General features: G+C 37.4%; 1 protein-coding gene across 1 annotated transcript; it reads right to left on the bottom strand.

Annotated features, from left to right (window-relative positions):
- Positions 1-1,588: 1,588 nt before the first annotated feature.
- On the bottom strand, positions 1,589-20,519 carry ANXA1 (annexin A1). The gene is made up of 13 exons (XM_019463599.2): positions 20,322-20,519; positions 13,437-13,516; positions 13,235-13,343; positions 12,614-12,708; positions 11,430-11,543; positions 10,885-10,975; positions 8,679-8,758; positions 8,164-8,220; positions 6,485-6,578; positions 5,529-5,624; positions 4,385-4,443; positions 2,839-2,961; positions 1,589-1,932 (listed from the first exon to the last, which is right to left on the bottom strand). The coding sequence occupies exons 2-13, from the start codon at positions 13,500-13,502 to the stop codon at positions 1,879-1,881; spliced, it is 1,038 nt and encodes a 345-aa protein (XP_019319144.1). The 5' UTR covers positions 13,503-13,516; positions 20,322-20,519; the 3' UTR covers positions 1,589-1,878.
- Between the last annotated feature and the right edge of the window lie 1,363 nt (positions 20,520-21,882).

The following is a 21,882-nucleotide window of genomic DNA, read 5'->3' as shown; positions in this document are numbered from 1 at the left end:
CATAGAGAGAGAGGGAGACACAGCTTCTGAAGCAGGCTCTAGGCTCTGACTTGTCAGCACAGAGCCTGACGTGGGGCTTGAACTCACAGACTGTGAGATCATGACATGAGCCAAAGTCGGATGCTCAACCAACTGAGTCACCCAAAGGGCTCTGGAAAAACTAATTTCTTAGCATCGTGTTTAATTTCAGTATCTGGTCATGGAGCAGGAGACTATAGTCCTTTTCCACCTCTAATTTCCCACTCAGGTACTTGTCCTTCCCAAAGAAACACACCAGGGTGGTATCTTATATAATAGCAAAAGAACTAAAAAATCCAGAGACTGTAATAGGCATTTCTGCCAGCCTCCTTTGGCTGATATATCAGGACCCAAGTCATCATGACTGTTCCATAGGATGCATGGGACCAGATATACGTGGAAGAAAGTGAAGGGCAGAGGTCAAGGCAAATAAAGCTGCAATCAGGTGAATGCAGCTAGAATGGTCAGAAACTAAAACACCCAACTTGATTATTTTGGTGGTGATAAATTAAATTAAATTAGATAGATTAGTTTAGATTAGATTGCCACCTATGTGGTATGAATACTTTCAGAGGAAAATAACTGATTTCTTTTACAAAAGTGCAAAAACAATTCAATAGACGAAAGATAGCCTTTCCAACAAATGGGGTGGGGGGAGCCATTGGATATCCACAAGCAAAAAAAAAAAAAAAAGCAAACAAAAAAAGAGAGAAAGAGCTTTGACCTAAGTTTCACACTTTACACAAAAATTTGTTCAAAACAGATCACAAAATTTAGATGTTAAATGGAAAACTATAAAACTTCCTTTAGGAAACAACAGAAGAGGAATTTTCAGGAACTCAGGTTAGTAAAAAAGTCTGTAGATGTGATACCAAAAGCACAATCGATAAAAGAAAAAACTGAAACATGGAACCACATTAAAATTTAAAGTGTTTGTTCTGAGAGAGACCTGGTAAGAGGATAAAAATACAAGCTGCAGACTGAGAGGAAGTATTTGCAAACTGCGGATTGGACAAAGGACTACTATCCAGAGCATATAAAGACTTCTCAAACTCAACAATAAAAAACAAACTGTCCAAATACAAAATAGTGACAGTAACAAATGCTGGCAAGGTGGTGGAGAAAGTAGATGGTCATATGCTCATTATGGAAAAGTAAAATGGCACGGCCACTCTGGAAACAGTTTGACAGTTACTTTGAAAACTCAACATGCAACGTGCATTTTAATAGACACATTTTAATTGCTGCTCCTGGTTCTTCTTCACACTGGTTCGTGAAACACAGCAGAATGTTCAATTGTTACAATACCGATGCAATAAATCCATTATTATACAGACATGCTCTCCATTTTCTGTACCCAGATGATAAAATGTAAGGAGTCCATTTTCCAACTCTGACTATTTTCTTAAGTTTGATGTGCAAAATCTATTTCATTAAATGATTATAATTTAGGATTCAAGCTCCTTTCCCTTGGTACCAAATAAAACCACTGCATTACACACACACACACACACACACACACACACACACACAGAATCAGAATAGAAGAACCAATGACTTCTAGAAGTCCCTAGAAGAATCATTTTATTTTCTGCTGCACAAACATCTTTCTCAGGTAATGTTACCAGAACAACCTGTTTATGAGGTTTTATAGTTTGGGATAAGTATAGTTTAAAAAAGCTACTCTCTGTCATATGGAGTTGTGATATAAAAATGATTTTTAGGCTATATTTTTCAAAAAGCATTTAGCTAGACTATAATCCTGCTGAGAAAACTTTACTATTTAAGTGTATGATATGGAATGAAAAGATATGATTAAAAAGTCTTCTGATCAAGAAGCTTGTGGTCATCAAAGGAATGTTAGTCTCCGCAGAGAGCCACCAGGATTTTTTCATAATCTCCCTTGGTTTCATCCTGTTGATGAAGAAATAGAGTATACTTAATGCTACCTGAAACCACAATCAATGTAAAATATTTTTAATCATAGAAGAATTATATATTTGTAGATTAACAATTATAGAACGTATATCATAGTATGTGAACTCTAGGATCTTTGCTAAGACTATCATTTACTTAAGTCATATAATTAATATAGCAGATAACTGATATTTGTTAATCAATTATTGTATAAAAAGCAATAGCTTTCAAGACTCAGATTATATTGACTATGTTATATATTAGAGCCATTATTTCCCAAGAATGAAATACCACAGAGAACTGGGTAACTTAACACAATATAATTTCGTATCACAGTAAAGAAGGACTATGTGACTCACTCACCAGAGAGAAAGTGATAAACCTGTGATTTTCTCACTTTTTCTTGGTAGATTTAGTTATCCAGTGTAAGTGACAACTTAACTTTAAACTGTCAACTATCTTTCAATCTTTCAATCTTTCAAGAAGTTTAAAACCTTTGACTTGTGTTTTTTTACTTTTAACACTATAATGAAAATTTAAACTTGCTTGTTATACATTTTATATTAACAAAATTAAGTAAAAACTTACAATAGTAAGTTTCTAATCTCTAATCAATAGTCATTGCAAAATACATCATTATATCTCTCTACTAAAATGTTTTGTTTGCTAAATTTATACACGGGAAACTAAATGTTTCCATGACTGCTGGAAATTGTGTGTGGTTTTTCAGTATAGAATTCACAAGTCCAGGAAAGTTCAATAAATTAAGTATCCTAAAATAACAAATTAATCTTACGCATACAATCTACAAATATGTAAGTCAGCTTTTCTCTTTGAAGAAGTTGCAAAAAGGACTGCCGTTTGCGGGGGTGGGCAGGGAGCATTATGAAAACCACAACATACCAGGATGGCTTGGCAGAGGGAGACACCATACAACTTCTGATAGCATGCTTTGATATCATTCATGTCGATTTCAGAACGGGAGACCATAATTCTGATCAGTGCCTTATGACGAGTCCCAGCACCCTGTTTAAAACAAATGATGGTAAATGTCATAGTCAGAGCATACTCTTAGTAAAGCAGGATATGGGTTTGAACGTGAAGCTCTTTTGTTCACTCATTAAAACACACATCCAAACACACACACACACACACACACACACACACACACACACACACACACCCATGCACTTGACACAGGTAGAAATAAAATGACAGGGATCCAACTGTTGCATCAGCAGGTGTAAGCTTTTACCACCGCTTGATTGGTCCTCCATCATCAGTCTTTCTTTTGTCCAAACGCTCCAAAAATTACAAATAACACGAACCTTCTAATTTGCGAATCTGATGGTCAAATTCATCTATTTAAAACCCTCAGTGGTCTTTGGGTTGCGTTTAGGATGAAAACCAAACATTTTGTCTGGGTTCACAATGTCTGCCTAGTCCCACAACCTCTTCTTACACTACGTACTCTCACGCTCATTGTATTTATCATCTTCAAAGTGTCATCCAGAGTCCTCCTCCTGGACCAACCTTGCTTCATCCCTCCATTCCTTCCACCACTACTGTCCTCTGGCTAATCCCTATTCAAATATCAGGTCTTAGTTTATCAGACGGCAAGTCTACACTGATTTCTCCTGCTCTTTTTCAGTGCTAGGCATTCATCCTCACCCAGCTAGATAACCATCCCCTTAGATGGCAGCAGGCACGAGGTCTGGGACTGTATTGCGAACCACATAGAGGACAATGTGTATCATTTCAGAGGGACTCTTTCCTATGAATTGAATAGTTAGATCTCTCTCTCTCTCTCTCTCTCTCTCTCTCTCTGAGGACTTCTCTATTTTGGAGTTGCAAAGGAAAAAAGAAGGACGGCTTTTCACAATACATGTATACAGGTGGCATCCTGTACAAGACGATGCATGCTAGAGAATGAAGTTCAAGTGAAGTGGCTGAAGTGGTATTTATTGCAAATGTATCTTAATAACACCTTCCACTTGTGTCATTTTAAAATGACGTTTTAAAATCTTAGAATGAAATATGAATCCAGGGCATGGATGCCAGAATAACAATAAAAACAAAAAGGAAAGTGAAACATAGAAAGGAGGAAATCGTAAAACCCACAACCTCAGCGGAAGTAGGTTCCTAAAATCACATCTTAAAAGAAAAAGTAACCTTTCTCCGCTGACTCAGGTTTTGTACAAATCATGAGTAAGCCACCAATTACCGACAAGCTCACCTTACTACCTCACCCGTAAAAAAATACAACAAATCTGACCGAATTTTATGCTAATAAGGAAGGGTATTGCCTTTTGCACTAGATGGAACAATGATTCTTTTTAGGAGGGAGATATTGAAATAAGCATGGCTTGCAAACGATATGAAGTTTTCTGTTGTTCTCCCCACAAACAATAATTTTACCCCTAAGCAAAGCACATACACACAACGTTACCTTCATGGCATGATGAAGCTTCTCAGCAAAGAACATCGGTTTGCTTGTGGCACACTTCACTGCAAGACAGGCACACTTAAGTTGACATATTTAGCACATGACAAGAAAGACACGTATGAAGGAAACATAAGGAATACAGTTTCCCCAGCAAGATTCTGTTCTACACTTCTGTTCCTCATCCCCCCACCTCATAACGGATATTTGGCCCATAAGAAACCGTTCCCTAGATGGCGTTCTGAGTAATCTTTTCCCCCACAATGTCGCCTATCTCCTCCTGTATCTTAAATACATCCAGTACCAACTCCGGTTCATGCTATCCGGAGTATATTCTTCTTGGAAATGGGGAAACCAGTAGGTGTTAAAGGCCATGTGGGCACACGGTCAATACTTTTCTCATGTCATAATAAGAATTTTTTTCAAGTGAAATGGGGCTTGCTTGCAACATGAGGCAACTGCCTGATAAAACACTAACACGTGCGTCCATTAGTGATATTCTCTACCTTGCTACTCAACGTGGAATCTATCGACCAAAGGTATTGGCATCACCTGGGAGCTTGTTAGAAATGCAGAATCCCAGGGCCCCACTACAGACCTACTGAATCAGAATCTGCACTTAACAAGATTTTCGGGGGGATTCATGAGTGCGTCAAGGTTTGAGAAGCACTGCTTTAGAACATACGTTCCCAGGTAATCAGGATAGCACAGGAGACCTTTAAAGCCTTTTTCTTCTGAAGGCGTTTTCAGAAGTCTCTGCAGACCTACTGAATTAATCCCTCTGGCTATGACTAAGATGAGTCAATCAGCAAGTGGCAGACCAGGATTTGAATCTGCATTTATCTAAACCCAATCTCATGCTCTTAATGACTGACCACTCTGACTTTCCTCAGAGGTATGCCCTGCCTGGTGCTTCATTAAACGCTCAGAAAGTTATTTCCCGCCTGCCCATCTTTTTGATAAAAGGAATAATATCTTTTATTATTAAGAAGGCCATTATATGCCTTTAGCTAAACATTCATTGCCATTATCTTACATGTTGCCTCTATATGAAATATAAGTTTATTATATCAGCTATTTTTTAAAAAAATTATGGGACAGCATTGACCATTTCAGGTTAGAAAACTCTCCCCGCTGCAGGACCACATACCAATAGCTGTGAGGCATTTCTCGATGTCCCCTTTCATTTCCAGGTCCAGAACTTTGTTCATGTCGTGCTTACTGTACTTGGCATACTTCTGAAACACTGAATATGAAGTTTAAACTAAGAGATGTACAAGGCATCCTATTTTGGGGAAACTAGAAAAGCAGGGCGACTCAAAGCATTCCTTGACTGGATTTCAAAACACACATTTTAAAGCTAATTATTCAACTGAGCATATTTTGGATACTTCATCTTCTCCTAGGAATGTAGCTCTCATGGCTATTTTGGTGCTCCTGTATATTTTTGGGAAATCTCTGCAAGTGTTGACATTTATTAGAGCTGGCGTGTGATTGACAACCATGATACTTACTACATCAGAGCCAAGTGCCATACCAAATGGATCTCCCCTTCTATAGAGATCTGTGTACTAAATGTCTCTTATTTTTATCATTAGAAATCAGTGTGCTATTATAAGATAATGAACTTTCGATCATCATTAGGACTTCCCCTTTGCGTTGGCTGCGAAAAGGTGCAGAGTCAAATCTTGTGCTCAAAGGCCAACTCTTGTTGCTTTGTGGTGTGTGTGGGGGGGGATGGGGGGCCGCTGTGCCCTTTTCTTCACTTAGTCCTGGGTTTTTAATAGTTTTCTTCATTGTAATTTCACTTATCGTATGTATTTTGTCACACCCATTCCAAATACTTTGAGAGAGTAGAAATAGTTAAGATAATGAAATAATGTTCTACCTGCCAAAATCACAAAGTGTGTTTCAAGTACTATACAATGGTGGCCGTTCAACTTTGGGCAAATGTACAAATGGCAATAAGGGGTCAGGAGCACCACATCCACTTGGGATGGGAAGGACACTAATTAAGGCTTCTATCTTTCCGTTCTTTTATTTGTCCTCAAAAAACCCTGAATCTTCCATAAGTAATTTTCAGGAACCTTTTTTCTCCCCATTTACCTTGGCGAAGATGGGGATATGCTCTGGTGGTGAGAATGGTAATGAACACATTCACATCTGTCCCTTTTCTCCTTTCTCCTGCTTCATATAAAGCCTATCAAGAAACACAAACATAAGCATTTGACTATCTGCTGACTTGATACCCGCACAAGAATGTTAGATCTCTTCAAAGATTTTCTAGGCAGCTGCTTTGTGTCCAATTCAATCACAGTAAGCAACGCTAAGAGTGCAAGTTCCGTAAAGATAGGGACCGTATTTGGTCAAGTATCTTCCACGGTATGTTTGTGCCTTGCAAACAGTAGAGACTGAAGATGTGTTTGCAGAATAAGTATTTGCTGAATTAAATTGCTTTCAGGTTATGCTCTATATCAAGACAACTCCAAGGGACTGTCTAAACATAGGGTGTTTTTTTTTTACTCTTGATCGTTCAGAGTAACTACCAGCAAATGGTACTAATAAATCAATAATTCAAACATAACCTAGACTTGAATTTTGATATTAAGATTTCTGGATTCAAATTCTGACTCTGGAACTTAGTTGCCCTGTAATCTTAGATAAACAATTTAACCTTAGTGAAGTACAGAGTTTCCTCTTTTATTACTGGAAAAGATAATCTTTGTCGTACGGTCACAAGCATGCTCTGCTAACTTTGAAATGTTAATTGCCATCATCCTCCTGGGCCACTATTAATCCAGGTAGCTGCCATAAATATACATCCAAGAGCCCTGATAGTCTTAAAATGGAAAGCAAATTCAGAAATGTCACAAGCAAATAAGAATCATGTTTTATTATAGGCAGTTATTCAAATGCTAACTTTTGTTCTTTGATACGCTTGCGTGATTTCTATTAAAATGGTCGAACTTCTGGTGGACGTAAGTTATTTTGGACTTTTCAAACAAAATCTGGTATGTATGCATTTATTCAACCAAAAGTTAATGAGTGCCTTTTATGTGCAAGATTATGTACCAGTATTATGAAGGGAGTGAGTATGGACAGATAAGTTTCTATCTTATTAACTCACCATAATGAATTTACAGACATAATATTATCCCATAGGGAAAGCATATGCAAATAATAGTTGTCTTTTTTTTTTTTGTATTTAACAGAAATTCCAGGCCCTAAAATGGCACAGTTTCTCTAATGTTGCCAATGGATTGGTGTATAAATAACCAGCAATCTCACTGAAATTATATATGTCAATATACTTGAATGTATATAAATGTTATAATTTTTATAACTATAATCATTACTATAATGGTTTTACAACATAAACATACATCTATATGTATGAACTCATTGCACTGTTCACTGTTAAAAGACGGTTCAATGTGCTTACCCTTTCCACTTAAAAATTATTTTTCCCTTTCTTAGACATGATAAGAAAAAATTCAGGGTTTTCTCAACAAAAAAATTCTTAAGAATGACAAATCAATTTCTTTCAATCCCCTCCCACTTTGTGAGAAATGAAATCTATTAAGAACATAAAGATCACGTGTTTCACTCTGTTCAAGTACAAATGGGTGTGCATCACTCAGGGAATGAACATTAGGGGTGACTGGCCTCTGGGAGGATCTAAAGTTTGCTTTCACGTAGAGGCCTCAGGTGGTAACCCCACCTAACGCAAGACCTATCTGACATAGGAAGGTCGACTCCAGAAGTATTTGTGAGCACTTGCTTACCCTGGCGTCCGTATCAGCCAAGTCGTCATTCAAGCCAAAATCCTCAGATCGGTCACCCTGAAAAAAATCCCCATTCTCTGGTAAGTTGTTTTATTTTATTTCTTTTTTTAACTTTTTTAAGTGTTTATTATTTTTGAGAGAGAGAGAGAGAGAGAGAGAGAGAGAGAGAGAAAGCAGGGGAGGGGCAGAGAGTGAGGGAGACACAGAATGGGAAGCAAGCTCTAGGCTCCAAGCTGTCAGCACAGAGCCCGATGTGGGGCTCGAACTCACACTGACCGCGAGACCATGACCTGAGCTGAAGCCAGCCACCCAACCGACTGAGCCACCCGGGTGCCCTCTGGTAAGTTGTTTTCTAGCATGTAATCTCATGGTTTACTTAATTCTCTTAACATCAGGTACATAACACTTTTTGAGAAATAGAGAGTCAATTGCTTATTTCGAGAGAGAGAGAGAGGAAATCTAAGACTTGACTCCTCATAAAGGAGGAGGTATTTTCTGAACTAGTTGAAGTATACCTTAGCGAGAGAAAGCAAAGCATTCCGATAATCTCCAGATGTGTCTGAGGTGATATCTTTAGCCAGATCTCTCTTCAGTTCTGAGAAATAAGAAAAGTATATTTTGCAGTAAACTAGTGACAAATAATCGTGGTAGTAATATCTGACGTCTCTATGCTGGCTTACAATTTGCAGTGTCAAATGTTCAATGACTTATGGAAAGTATCTCAAATATTATCATTTTTTAAATAAAAACAGAGTAATCAGAGCGAGTAAAATCTTAGATCATCAAAGCTATTTCCATAGGGCAATGAAAGCAATTTAGATAATACTGTGAATGAAACCCTACGGTCATAAAACTTTTGCTAGCAAGAATAAATTGCATAGGTATACATGATTAAAAATCAATTTTGAAACAAAATATGCCAAAATTTAAGCAATGGGATGAATTAGAATATGTATTTAAAACCATAAGCTAGAGGGGCGCCTGGGTGGCGCAGTCGGTTAAGCGTCCGACTTCAGCCAGGTCACGATCTCGCGGTCCGTGAGTTCGAGCCCCGCGTCAGGCTCTGGGCTGATGGCTCGGAGCCTGGAGCCTGTTTCCGATTCTGTGTCTCCCTCTCTCTCTGCCCCTCCCCCGTTCATGCTCTGTCTCTCTCTGTCCCAAAAATAAATAAAAAATGTTGAAAAAAAAAAAAAATTTAAAACCATAAGCTAGAGGTACTTCCTTGAACACAGATTATGTATTTACTTTAAAATGTTATAAATATCTTATATGTGATATAGTTTTGCATACATGTGTAAATATATATATAGATAGATTGATTATATATATAGATATAGATTTAAAATGTTGTAGAAAATCCCTTAACTAACTAGGCAAAAATAATGCTCTAGTACACAAAAATTAACTGAATTTATAATTGAGTAGAGGACAGGGCAGTTAAATAAGCCATCATTACATTATATTTGGTATATAATAGAGAAATATGGATATATACCTTTGTAAACTATGTTTTATCAAGAAAAATGAACTAATAATAATGCCTTTCTTGATTATCATTACTGATAAATGAATCTAAGAGAAATACTGATAATGAGATAAGAATCGCAGAAAATGAGGTTAAAACCTTCCTTATTGTGATACCTTTATTAAATTGCCATGTGCAAGGGCTATTGTATTCCCTGTGCTTGGTATGAAAACCAAGCAGAAAGATCCTGTATGGTGCCGCATATTAGGATGGGAAAACAAACGTTGAAGGCTTGGGAAACTAGAAATAGAAATTAATAAAATTCCCAACACTGACCAAGACCCGGTGATAGCAACCCTGTTTACAGTGTTGAGCGTATCTTTTAAATGAGATGTGTCACTGAATAGATAAAATGGTCCATGGCTGGTCATTCATCCCCATGGTTATAACTAGAGATAAAGAGTAAGTTACAAAAAAACATAAAGAGTAAGTGAGTCATTTATGTTCATAATGACTAAAGTTCATAATGGTAAAGGTAAAGTTTCCATCAGAGGATTGTAAGTACTAGACTCTACATTTTCTTTTTTTTTTTTTAATTTTTTTAATGTTTATTTTATTTTTGAGAGAGACAGAGACAGAATGCGAGTGGGTTGGGGCAGAGAGAGAGGGAGGCACAGAATCTGAAACAGGCTCCAGGCTCCAAGCTGTCAGCACAGAGCCCCACGTGGGGCTCGAACCCACAAGCTGTGAGGTCATGACCTGAGCTGAAGTCAGACGCTCAACCAACTGAGCCACCCAGGCGTCCCTGGACTCTACATTTTCAAGGGCAAATGGAGAATATTTTGTTTGGAAATTTCTGTTCTTGTTATCTTTTCAAAATAAAAAACAATGGGACATTTTTTGGACATAAATCTCAGAAAAATAGGAATGTTTTTAGGAAATTCTTTAAATTCAGCACTAATGAACTGAGTTTTCCATTACAGTACCACGTGGCCATTTGTGCTAGAAGGACATTTTCTACTAAAGTGCAACGTTGATGAGGGGTGGGATGCTGTCTCCCTCATCAGCACCCTGGCAACTCGAGTGCTGTCTGGTAACAATGTGTGCATGCATTGACACATGCCGAACAATGGAGAAAAATTATAATATGTAGAATTTCCAAAGCCCCATTATTAATATCCACATTCAGCTTTGAGAAACACATACCACATTTAGTTTCCGAGAGGCGATTTGGACTGTTAGGCATTAAAACATACCTTCTCTATAGACTCTGTTAATCTCTCTGATTTCTTTGTTAGTTCTTGATACCAAAATTTCATCCAGAGTATCTTCATCAGTCCCAAGGCCCTGGATTAAAGAGGAAATGTAGGAAAATCTTATTCAATAGCATCTGCTAGCTTTTGTGTCCCAAAATTCATTTGAATCTGGCAGTTAGTAACTTTCCCACGGTATGTAGTAAATATCCACAATATTTAACGATTACAACAAACGCTATTATATTGCTCTAAAAACAAAATGGATTTAAAGCCAGTATTTTGCACAAAGATGTGAAAAATGAGGCGTATGATTCATTGCAGTGACATCATGAAAAGACTGGACGTAATACAGCTGCTAAGTCCAACATTCATTCATTTGTTTATTTACTTATTTACTTATGTATTTATTTATTTACTCATTCATTCATTTTATTCTCACTGATGGGCATGCCCTGTACTGGATGTTGAGGATATAAGAAGACATGTAAGTGGACTTGGTCTATACAATCTCTCGAAAGGAGTTTTGGTTAAATAAGGCCATTTACCTTCATGGCAGCACGAAGCTCTTCAGCATCAAACTGGGCTGGAGTTTTTAACAGAGCCAAAACAACTTCCTCGAGGTGACCAGAAAGAGCTTTCTTCAGAGCTTCATCCAAGGGCTATAACCAAGAGATTAGAATCAGGGCCTCTAATAAGTAAATGCTGATGCTGGGTAATATCACATTGTGGGGTGACCTGACTGTTAGGTAATCTTACTACCGATTGCTAAATCCAGCTGCCTTTTAGAGTTCCTTTCATTCAGGTACAAAATATGACATTTAGAATGTTACCTTCATTTTTTAGATCTAGAGTGATTACAATGAAATTCGCTGAATTAATTGATAACTTTCTTTTTCTTTTAGAGACAGTGCAATCAGGGGAGGAAGACAGAGAGAGAGAGAGAGAGAGAGAGAGAGAATTTCAAGCAGGCTACACACTCAGCATGGAGCCCCCTGCAGGACTCAGTCTCACAATAGTGAGATCATGACCTGAGCCGAAATCAAGAGTCAGATGCACAACTGACTGAGCCACCCAGGTGCCCTACACTGAGAACTCATAAAGGACTTCTTTAAGTATTCTCTTGATGTTTTACACAGGAAGAAAATCACAAGGCTCAAACATAGGAGTTTGTATTTTAACAGAAACAGTAGTAAGAATACTTCAAAAATAATGTACTAATAATTTTCCAGCCTTTGAGGTTTTCACTGCTCAAATAAGCATTACAATCAAGCACTGGTATTATATCATTTTCTAACTGGACTCCTTAAAAATATTACCCATTATTGGTATAGAGAATACAAAGCTTACTTTTAAAGTAGAATTATATGTATAAACTTTACATTCAGACATTTAATCACTCAATTTAAAATTTAACAGAAGACACATATCAATCAGAACATATTCCTTACTGCCAAGAGTACTCTCGATATTCGTTATATTCAAATTAAAGACTGGTCTTCAATATAAAAGTCATCTGCAAAGCACCAAGACGACTCATGTCTGAAACCAGAAAATTTGCTAGACTTGATTACACTGCAACCAAGCAAGCAAATACTGTCATCCTCGTCTTAGTTGTGAGGGGAAAACAGTGTTGGAGACTGAAAAAAAAATAGGTGAATTGTGCTTCAAAATCCATGTTTATACATAAACGTAAGTGAAATTAAAAACCTAAATGTACCACTCGACCTACCTTTCCTTTCTCCTGGAGATACGCTGCTTTGATCTGCTGACGTTGTGCATTGTTTCTCTTGGTCAGAATGTCAATGATGGTTGCTTCATCCACACCTGGAAATAAAAGACCACTAGGCTTTTAAAATCAATTTTCTTCATCATCAATAACTGACATAAAATAATTAGTTACCAAGATGGCCCAAATGAAGTTCTAGAAAACTAAGAAATGGAAATTATACCAGCCTAAGATATAAAAGCAGCATTAAAGGGAAGCGTTTCAGATGTCACTCCCTCCATCTGAAGGAGAAAGAAAGAGAAACTGTTCCCGGCCCTCATAGCTGCAGTGCTTGGTCCTGATTTAAACCCTAGATGTGAGGAGAGGTGTTGATTCCAGCATTGAGTTTCTGCTGGAAAAGAGCTGGTAAAAATATCAGTCGTAGCAACAGAGATTCTACTGATTTGACCCAAATTTCCCAAGTGCTGAAAATTCCTAAGTTCTTTTGATGAAGAAATCTTTTTTTTTTTTTTTATCTTCAAAATGAAACAGACCTTTCCCACTGCACATGGCCGGTTTTCAATAGCCATTCTAGTGGCCATTCTGAAATGTCCAGGAGGGGCGGTTATGGGGAGACACGATTACCTTTGACTGTTATCGCTTTATGCAAGGCGGCAACATCCGAGGATGGATTGAAGCTAGGATAGGGGCTCACTGCTGACCCAGGACCGCCTTTGGAGCTTTTCACAGTTTTCTGTGGATGAGACAGACATAGAATAACGTCCACTCCTTCATACTAGCTTCTCTTCTAATCTTAACTAAGGTATTTTGTTGTCACTTGACTTACAACGTATTCCTGCTCTTCATTTTCAATAAACCAGGCCTGTTTGAGGAATTCTGATACCATTGCCATTTTCAAAGAAGTATCTGGAAAGAAAACAGGTAGATGCTTTTACCAAACAAAAACCTACAGCACATATATGCCATTCTACTCTCTTACATACATAAGACATACAGTAGTCTTGACCTTACTTAAGGATTACATTTAGGAGCATAATAAAATGCTAGATGTAAGCTCTTTAAAAGGAGAGTCTGACCCTTGAACAGAAACACCGAGCCTCACCCACCATTCAGAAACCTGGTTCTTTCTTAGCATATTCAGTCCTAACCTTTAGGGGCCAGATGATTCTACAAGTGGGGTTGGTGATTTACTTCATTGCTCTAAATTTATAGACCATCTACCATATGCCAAGCACTGAAGGTCCAGAAAATATTCAAACATCATGCTTTCCTCAGAGAGCTTCAAGCTAGTGCATGCTTCCTGTGGGAAAACACAAAAGCTAAATGCTGGCTGATCTGAGCCTCTCTTGGAATGCGTCAAGGTTAACCTGACAGAAAAGTTAAAGAGAACACAACAGAGAGAAGGCTGTCATATTTGGGACGCTACTAAAGCAAGAAATGTTGGCAGAAGCCCAATCCAAAGAGGTTTAAATTATCTCCCAACGCTTTGGGAAAAGATGAATGGATTTCTAGAAAGAGCAGTACGATTCCATTTATATTTCAGAAAGATCACTCATCCTAGATCATAGAGAATGGCTAAGAGACGGGCAAGATGAAAGATTGGAGACCGTTTAATAGGCCTTTAGAGAATCTGGGTAGGATCGGTGAGGGCCTAAAGAAAAGTAATGGCTGCAGAAAGAGCATAATGTTCCATTTACATTTATAAGGTAAAACAATCTGTGACAATCTACCGGAGTGGATTCAGGCTCAAAACGCTAAAGGAGCTTGATAAAGAGATAGTCAGGTGGCACTTCCCCCTCAAATAATTGTTTCCTTTTCCATTCCGTGGTATAAAATTATTTCAGCATTTGAAGCAATTGCTACCCTCACATTTCTTCCTAGCTGAGCTGTCCTAAATATTAGTCCTTCATGGTTTTCCATCCAACACACAAAAAACCCAGATTTTATAAGAGGTTCTTTGTTCTCACAGGAAGCATCAGGGTGATACTGCAACATAGATGTCCCCTTTTCACAAACTCTGTCTTGAAATTTTGTTAATTGCTATCATGGTTCTGCAGTATTTTTATTTAATCAACCACGTATATCTTTAAAACCTGAAGCATGTTGAAAAACTAGTGTGTTCCCTGTTTTGTCCACCAAAGAAGCTCTCAGTGATCCTTTCGGGCTGGGGATGTGTTTTGAGGGGCTCCTTCGTGAGCAAGGTTGACATATGTCTCCATACCGCTTTGTTTATCCCTCTGGAGACTACGCCCATGAATACATCTGAAGGAGTTTGGAAGGGAAATCTCAGTAGTTTTAAATTCTTCATCAGAAGCTAAATGAATCGTGAGAAGTAAAACCCATAACCTGACTCCTTAACAGCATGTTCAGACGAAATCTTTCATCCATACCTGCTGAAAAATAACCTCAGTTTCAAGTAATGAGATTAAATATGTGAGAGAAACCATATCCAAAGCAGAAACTATCTCCACTTAATTATCAAGGGGGTTGTTCACATTACTATTCTGTCATCAGTGAGAAGAACCAAGATTTTGTGCATCCGTTTAAAATAACCTCTTCCCCCTCCAGCAACTGATAGATTTAAAGTTATTTCCTGAGGTAAAGTCATGATGTACAATTTTGCACAAGGTTTTACTTCCTGTTACAGTCATAATCTGAGGCCATTGCTGTCGGCACAAGCAGATTCATTTTCCAATTATTTCATTGGCACATCCAGAACTTCTAGTAATTTCTGGCAAGGTTTCAGGTATTTGAAATTTCCATTTTTATAATCTCAGCCATGCCCTTCGTAAAGTAGAATCCTCAAAATGAGTGATATGATTGGTCACTTAGCACAGTACTGTTCCATCAGTGAAATATGTATTCCAGTATTTCCACTCTTTTCAATTGGAAAAAAACGCTCAAAATAGAACAGAGGCTATGGATATTGTCAAACATAATTTTAAAAATGAACCCCAGAACTTCAACACAAATTTTATGAAAACTTCACTGTGCTTCATTTTTTTTTCACTTCTCAAAAAATGCTCACATAATGCATTGATTTCTTCACATAACACCAAACAACACAAATAAGGGGGCTGAATAATTTATTTGACACAACAGAGTTTATAGAGGAGACACCTTTGTAACATATCTTCTGAGTTCCTAGATCTTATAATCTGAAATAATTTGGATGGTCTTGGGGCACCTGGCTGGCTCAGTTGTTTAAGCCTCTGACTTCGGCTTGGGTCATGATCTCATGGTTCGTGGGTTTGAGCCCTGTGTCGAGCTCTGCGCTGACAGCTCAGAGCCTAGAGCCTGCTTCGGAGTCCGTGTCTCCCTCTCTCTCTTTGCCCCTCCGCCGCTCTCACTCTGTCTCTCTCTCTTAAAAATAAACAATGTTTTTAAAAAATAATTTAAAAAAATGAAATAATTTGGATGGTCTAAAAGCACGGTCTGGAAAAGAAAAGCAGTCTGAATAGACTGTCTCAGAAAAGCAATTTGAGGAAAATGGAATCTCAATCCAGCCAAATAATATCGACTAGCTCTTAGCTTGAGGACACAGGGATACTGGCAGGATGTAAGAAATTGCCCTAAAAGAAAAATATTTTATCATGTACCAGTAGTTAAGTGCTCAATGTCAACTGCCAGTATTAGCAGAAATTTTTAACAGTTGCAACATACTTTACAGATACCACAGCAAAAACATTTTGGCCAAACTGAATTGCTAAACCATTCTGTCTCTTCTGTAACTACCCTCTGCATGAAAATGGCATTTTGTACCTTGATAAAACATATTCAATAATTTGAAGGTAACACTTGCTTTACTTTAAATAATGCATACAAGGATCTTTTATAGACTGTTACTTGTTATATAGATATCAGATATTATTACTATGCAGAGAAAAAATTTGGTCTAGAAAATAGAATTGTAGAGTTAAAAAAAATAAATTACTCTATGAATCTGCAAAAGATTTTCTTTATTCTTTTTTTTTTTTAGTTGCAACGTTTGTAGGGTATGTATTATTTTATTAACATACCTTGGTGCTCTCTCTCTCTCTCTCTCTCTCTCTCTCTCTATATATATATATATATATATAATCTGGGTACTAATGAACTCTGAAACCAGCATTATCCAAGATTATCCAAGATTCACATTATCCAAGATTATCTCAGTCTTTAACATCATCTAATTTGAAGATGAAATTGGCCATTTCTACATAGGTTGACCTATATGGAAATTAACAGTATTTCAGAGTTCTTCTAGTGAATGATCTGTTTGTGAACATGCACTGCCTACCAATCTCATTTATCTGTGCATAAATGTGTAACTTTCTAGAGATGAGCATTTTTGTGTGTATTTATGTGTCATAAGAGAGCTCTCTTCATCTCATTCAGCAAGGAATTACAGAGGGTAAACACACATAAAAAGTATGCCCAAGATGTTAGGCAGAATACAGGATCCATGCTTACAGCACTATAAGATAAAGGTATTCCAGAAATGGTACGTTAGTAATTGGGCCAGCTCAAAATCTGAAAACACTAAAGCTTGTATCAAAGTTAATTTCCTGATTTCTCAAAAACTGCACGACAGTTATGTCCTTGTTTTTTAATATAGAGAGACAGAAGTAATTTAGAGGCATAGGGCCATTGTATCTGTAGTGTTGTCTCAAATGTTACAGAAAAAAACACAGAGAGGGTGGAGTGAGGAAGAGGATAAAGCGAATGTGACATACTAACAATTGTAGGATCTGCGTACAAAGTATATGGTAATTCTGTGTGATATTCTTGAAACTTTTCTGAAGGTTTGAAATTATTACAAAAGTTTTTTGTTTGTTTGTGTTTCTTTCATGTTTTAAATCGCAAGTTCTATCTCAGTCGGCCTCATGAAAGGCTACTTCCAAGATCTGTAAACAGAAGAAGCCGATTTTTATGGTCTCTCATGCATCCTGGTGACAATCTAGAATGATCAGAGTTATCCAGAGATACCAGCAGCAACTAATTCTTGCATAGGACAGCATCTTCATTCCTATTTTCTACCTGGGAAAAACAGTGTAATTTTCTGGCAGTTTTCTAGACAGAAGCTGTCAAGCATCAAGTCATACATAAATCTATGCCTTCTGATTCCAAAGTATTGCAAATTGTTTTACACTTACAACCAAAAAGACAGTGAGTGACAGGAATGTTATTTTTAAGAGCTCACACTCGAGAATCAGCTTCATGACCAGTGAACCAATGGAGACTGTGGCAAGGTTTACCCTAGCACTTGGGGGTTTATTCTTCAATGCTTTGGCTTGTGCTCAGTTTTTCCCTTGAATATATATATTCACGGGACCTTCCCTTACCTGCTGGTGTGCGGGAACCAATTAGACTATACAAAGGCATGACTCATTCATGAAGAACCATTTTATGAAAGGTACTCTCATGAATGTTTTGCCTCTAGGCCTTTGGATAGGGTGTTTCCTTTGCTTGGAATGCTGTTTCTTCCTCTGTATTCGCTTCCCTTGCCAGACTGTTGCTTCTAAAAGGACTCAGCATAGACCTCTTCACATCCTCCAGAAAATTTTCAAGCGTTCAACACTCAACTGGGTGAAGTTCTGTGCCTCTTCCAAGATGTCCTCCTGTCCTCCTACACTCGCCCCTACCATTCTGTATTATCACTTTCTATTTACCCGTCTATATGCCCCAGCAGCATTCATTCCATGAGGGCAGTGCTAATCTACTATTCATCATGCACCTCCAATCTCTGGTATTTAGTATATTAATAAGTATTATTGAATGAATAAAATAGTGGATCAGTGCTAATTATTTAGGAAACATATCTATACATTTCACAAACGTTTCTTCATAGCTATAGGATATAAAATAAGAACTGAAGAGTTCTGAGCCCTATTTGGATTCCCTTTAACTGACTATGTGGCCTCAAGAAAACATTTAGCTTCTCCAGGGGTCTTCATTTATAAAAATATGAGTGTTGGAATAAATAGTGTCTGCAATGCATAATAGCTCTGAGGTACCTATCTTAAATTTCATCTCAAGTGGATGGAGGTGGGGAAAATTAGCATAATTAAAGAAGGTATTATATAAATTATATCTGTTCTGATCTTTCTGATAAAAATTTATCCTGTTTTAAAGAAAGATGAACTCATCTACTCCAAAAACTGTTTTGGGTTGATCGCTGAAAAATACAAGGTCCACTGTTTTAGCTGCTTAGCTCTGATTTTAAATACAGCTCCAGGGTTGAGAGAAGATTAAGAACAACCGATTCAGCAAACTAACATCATAAACAAAACTCAACTTTTGCAGCTCTTTGGGTGGAGGAAGCATTTAATAAGCACGAAATGCTGCATAATGTTATTATTAGCTATTTTGTCAACATCCATCAAAGGTTGGCTATCTGCCTTGTGTGGTTGAGCCTGGGGGCCAGGGTGTTGACAGAACTTCTGGGGAGGAGGCCATTTCTGAATTAGGGAACCAGTGCTTTACCGCATTTGAATCATTTTCAAATGTGCCTTCCCTTCTAGCTATCAAAATACATTTCTGCGGGCAGAGGGGAATATTATTTTTTCAAAGTCCATGCAGAATTTTAAATATAAACAGGGCAAGAAAGAGCACTTCCTTCTTAATCAAGCTAGCATTACAAGTTAGATGTCAGGGCATTTAATTTAACATTCAAAATGGACTAAGAAAAATTCTCAAAGGAGCACTTGTAATAAACGATAGCTGGATATATGATGATTCGAATTCTCTCACTTTTGCAAATATATCCAACACCAGTAAAAAGTCTACCTTGGATTTGTTTGGTGCTTTTGCTACTAAGGAAAAAAATTTTTAGAGGACCCAGCTGGCATTTACAGGAATAACTTATCTGACACCACCCAGAAAATACTTTCCTTCCCCTTAGGTTTTCACATCCACACTTGAAAAACCTGTCTATGACACGGAGACTCCAGGAATAAGAATGTGGCCACACCCTCTTTAAATGAAATGATTAATCAGCGGATCCTCTTACTTATTTACACTGCATAAATAAACATAACGTAATTTCAATGTAAATTACAAAGGGCATAATTATCACTATGAGGTCTGAATCTATTTAATTCTTAGAAAGAAAGAAAGAAAGAAAGAAAGAAAGAAAGAAAAGAAGAGAAAGAAAGAAAGAAAGAGAGAGAGGAGAAAGAAAGAGAGAAAGAAGAAAGAAAGAAAGAAAGAAAGAAAGAGAGAGAGAGAGAGAGAGAGAGAGAGAGAGAGAGAAGAGGAGAGGAGAGGAGAGGAAAGGAAATAATCCTGCCATTTTGAAACAGTTTCCTGAAACTCCCCTCCAGCACTTCTGTTCTGTACTGGTTGCCTACAAGTATCCACCCTCCATCATGATTTCCATGTAACACACACACACACACACACACACACACACACACACCTCTTGAAAATGTGTAACTCATAGGAGGAAAACACATTCTTGCCTTTTTCTTCTATGGTAATTCACCAACAGTGCAATAAGCCAGTATTAAGCAAACTGCCCATATTTGTAAATCTCTTAACTATATAAAAGAAAACATTACAATTTGTGATTTCCGACATATAAATACCCAATGTGATTTTACAGAAAGATTTATCAAAACATACTAAATGCAGCTAGCCATAAATCCTGGAGAAGCAGTAACAATTAACATCACGATGGGACAAGTTTTCAGAACAATCAAAGCTAACTAAAAAGAAAACTAAGACTTACCCTTTTTCTTCACCTTCTTCCAAAGCACTGGAGAGAGATTCTCCTCTGAAGGTTTCACACTAGAAGTGAAGCCTAGTGCTTCTGATTTTATACAATTTGAAAGGAGACCACACCTAGCAACCAGAAGTTAGTAATTGGTTGCCCTTTGTTTGAAGTACGTGGCTCAGCCTCGGCCGAGAAACAAAGTGAAACAAGTCTTGCAAAACTACTAGCTGAACCAACTCCTAGCTGACTGCACAGAGGAAAAAAAACACACGGAAAGACAGACTTTTTTTTTTCCTCTTTAGCTTGCACTGCTTTTTCCAGAGAAAGTAGACTGCAGTCGATTTCCAAGGATGCAGTACTGTCTACTCCAATCCTGATACTAATTATTGGCATCCTTTTTTTAAACAGGCTGTGAAAGGAAAATGTATACACTTCAAAACAAAATAAACCTAAGAAAACCCTTTTAGTTTGAATCCTAGCTCCATCACTAGTTACTATGTGACCTTGGGGATATATTTAATTTCCCTGAACTTGTCTGCTTTTTTTTTTTTTTTAAGTTTATTTATTTACTTACTGTGTGTGCAAGCACACACACACATACAAGTGGGGGGGGGGGGGCAGAGAGGGAGGGAGGGAGACCGAGAATCCCAAGCAGCCTCTGCACTGTGAGTATAGAGCCCAACACGTGGCTCTATCCTGCAAACTGTGAGATCATGACCTGAACCGAAATCAAGAGTCAGATGCTCAACTGACTGAGCCACCCAGGTGCCCCTGAACTTGTCTACTTTTGTAAATTAGGGATAATATTATCTAAGCTGCCTACCCACTAGAATTCTTGTGACAATTGAGAAATTATATACATATATGTGTATATATATATATGTATATATATGTGTATATGTATATATATACACACATACATATATTGTAAATTTTAACACCATGCAGTGCTGAATAATTTTTATTTTTATATTTTACCAGCAATTTTCTTTCCTTAAAATAAAAGACTTCTTGTGTTTATATATGGCTGGTGGATATAAGTAAGAAATAGAAAAGAAATAAAGCTCCAGATTGTCCCAAAATTACAAACGAAGTTAATGCTAGAAATATGATCATTATGACATTCAAAAAAAGGTATTGGCATTCGAGGAAGGCCTATTTACGGCGTTTCTTTTATAGAGAATCAGTTGTACAGATAGATATGCATAGATCCCTGACATTCTAGAGTAGTTGAACACTAAAGGAAGGCACTCAAACTATGCAGTGAAAGGGTTACTAGAATAGCATCTAGTACAAAACAGGTGCCCCAAGACATTTCCTACTTGCCACAAGGAACAGAAACTGGTTCTGGTAGCCTCAATGGTGGTTCAGTTTTATTCTTCACAAAACTTTACAAAATTCTATGTGATATTTCCATTAAACTATGCAGAGGTGTAAACTCTGTCATGGTGTATGGTACAGTTTATGGGGCATTTTAGTGGTTTGTTTTTTTGCCTGTTTCCCTCAGAAATATTTCAGGTAATTATACATATCATTATATAAATATATATATATATATATATATATACACACACAC

The sequence above is a fragment of the Panthera pardus genome, unplaced genomic scaffold (genome assembly GCF_024362965.1).
Source record: "Panthera pardus isolate Hobbes unplaced genomic scaffold, ASM2436296v1 HiC_scaffold_20, whole genome shotgun sequence".
Taxonomy (NCBI): domain Eukaryota; kingdom Metazoa; phylum Chordata; class Mammalia; order Carnivora; family Felidae; genus Panthera; species Panthera pardus.
Note: the sequence above shows the minus strand (reverse complement) of the source record. Positions and strands in the feature narration are given on the sequence as shown.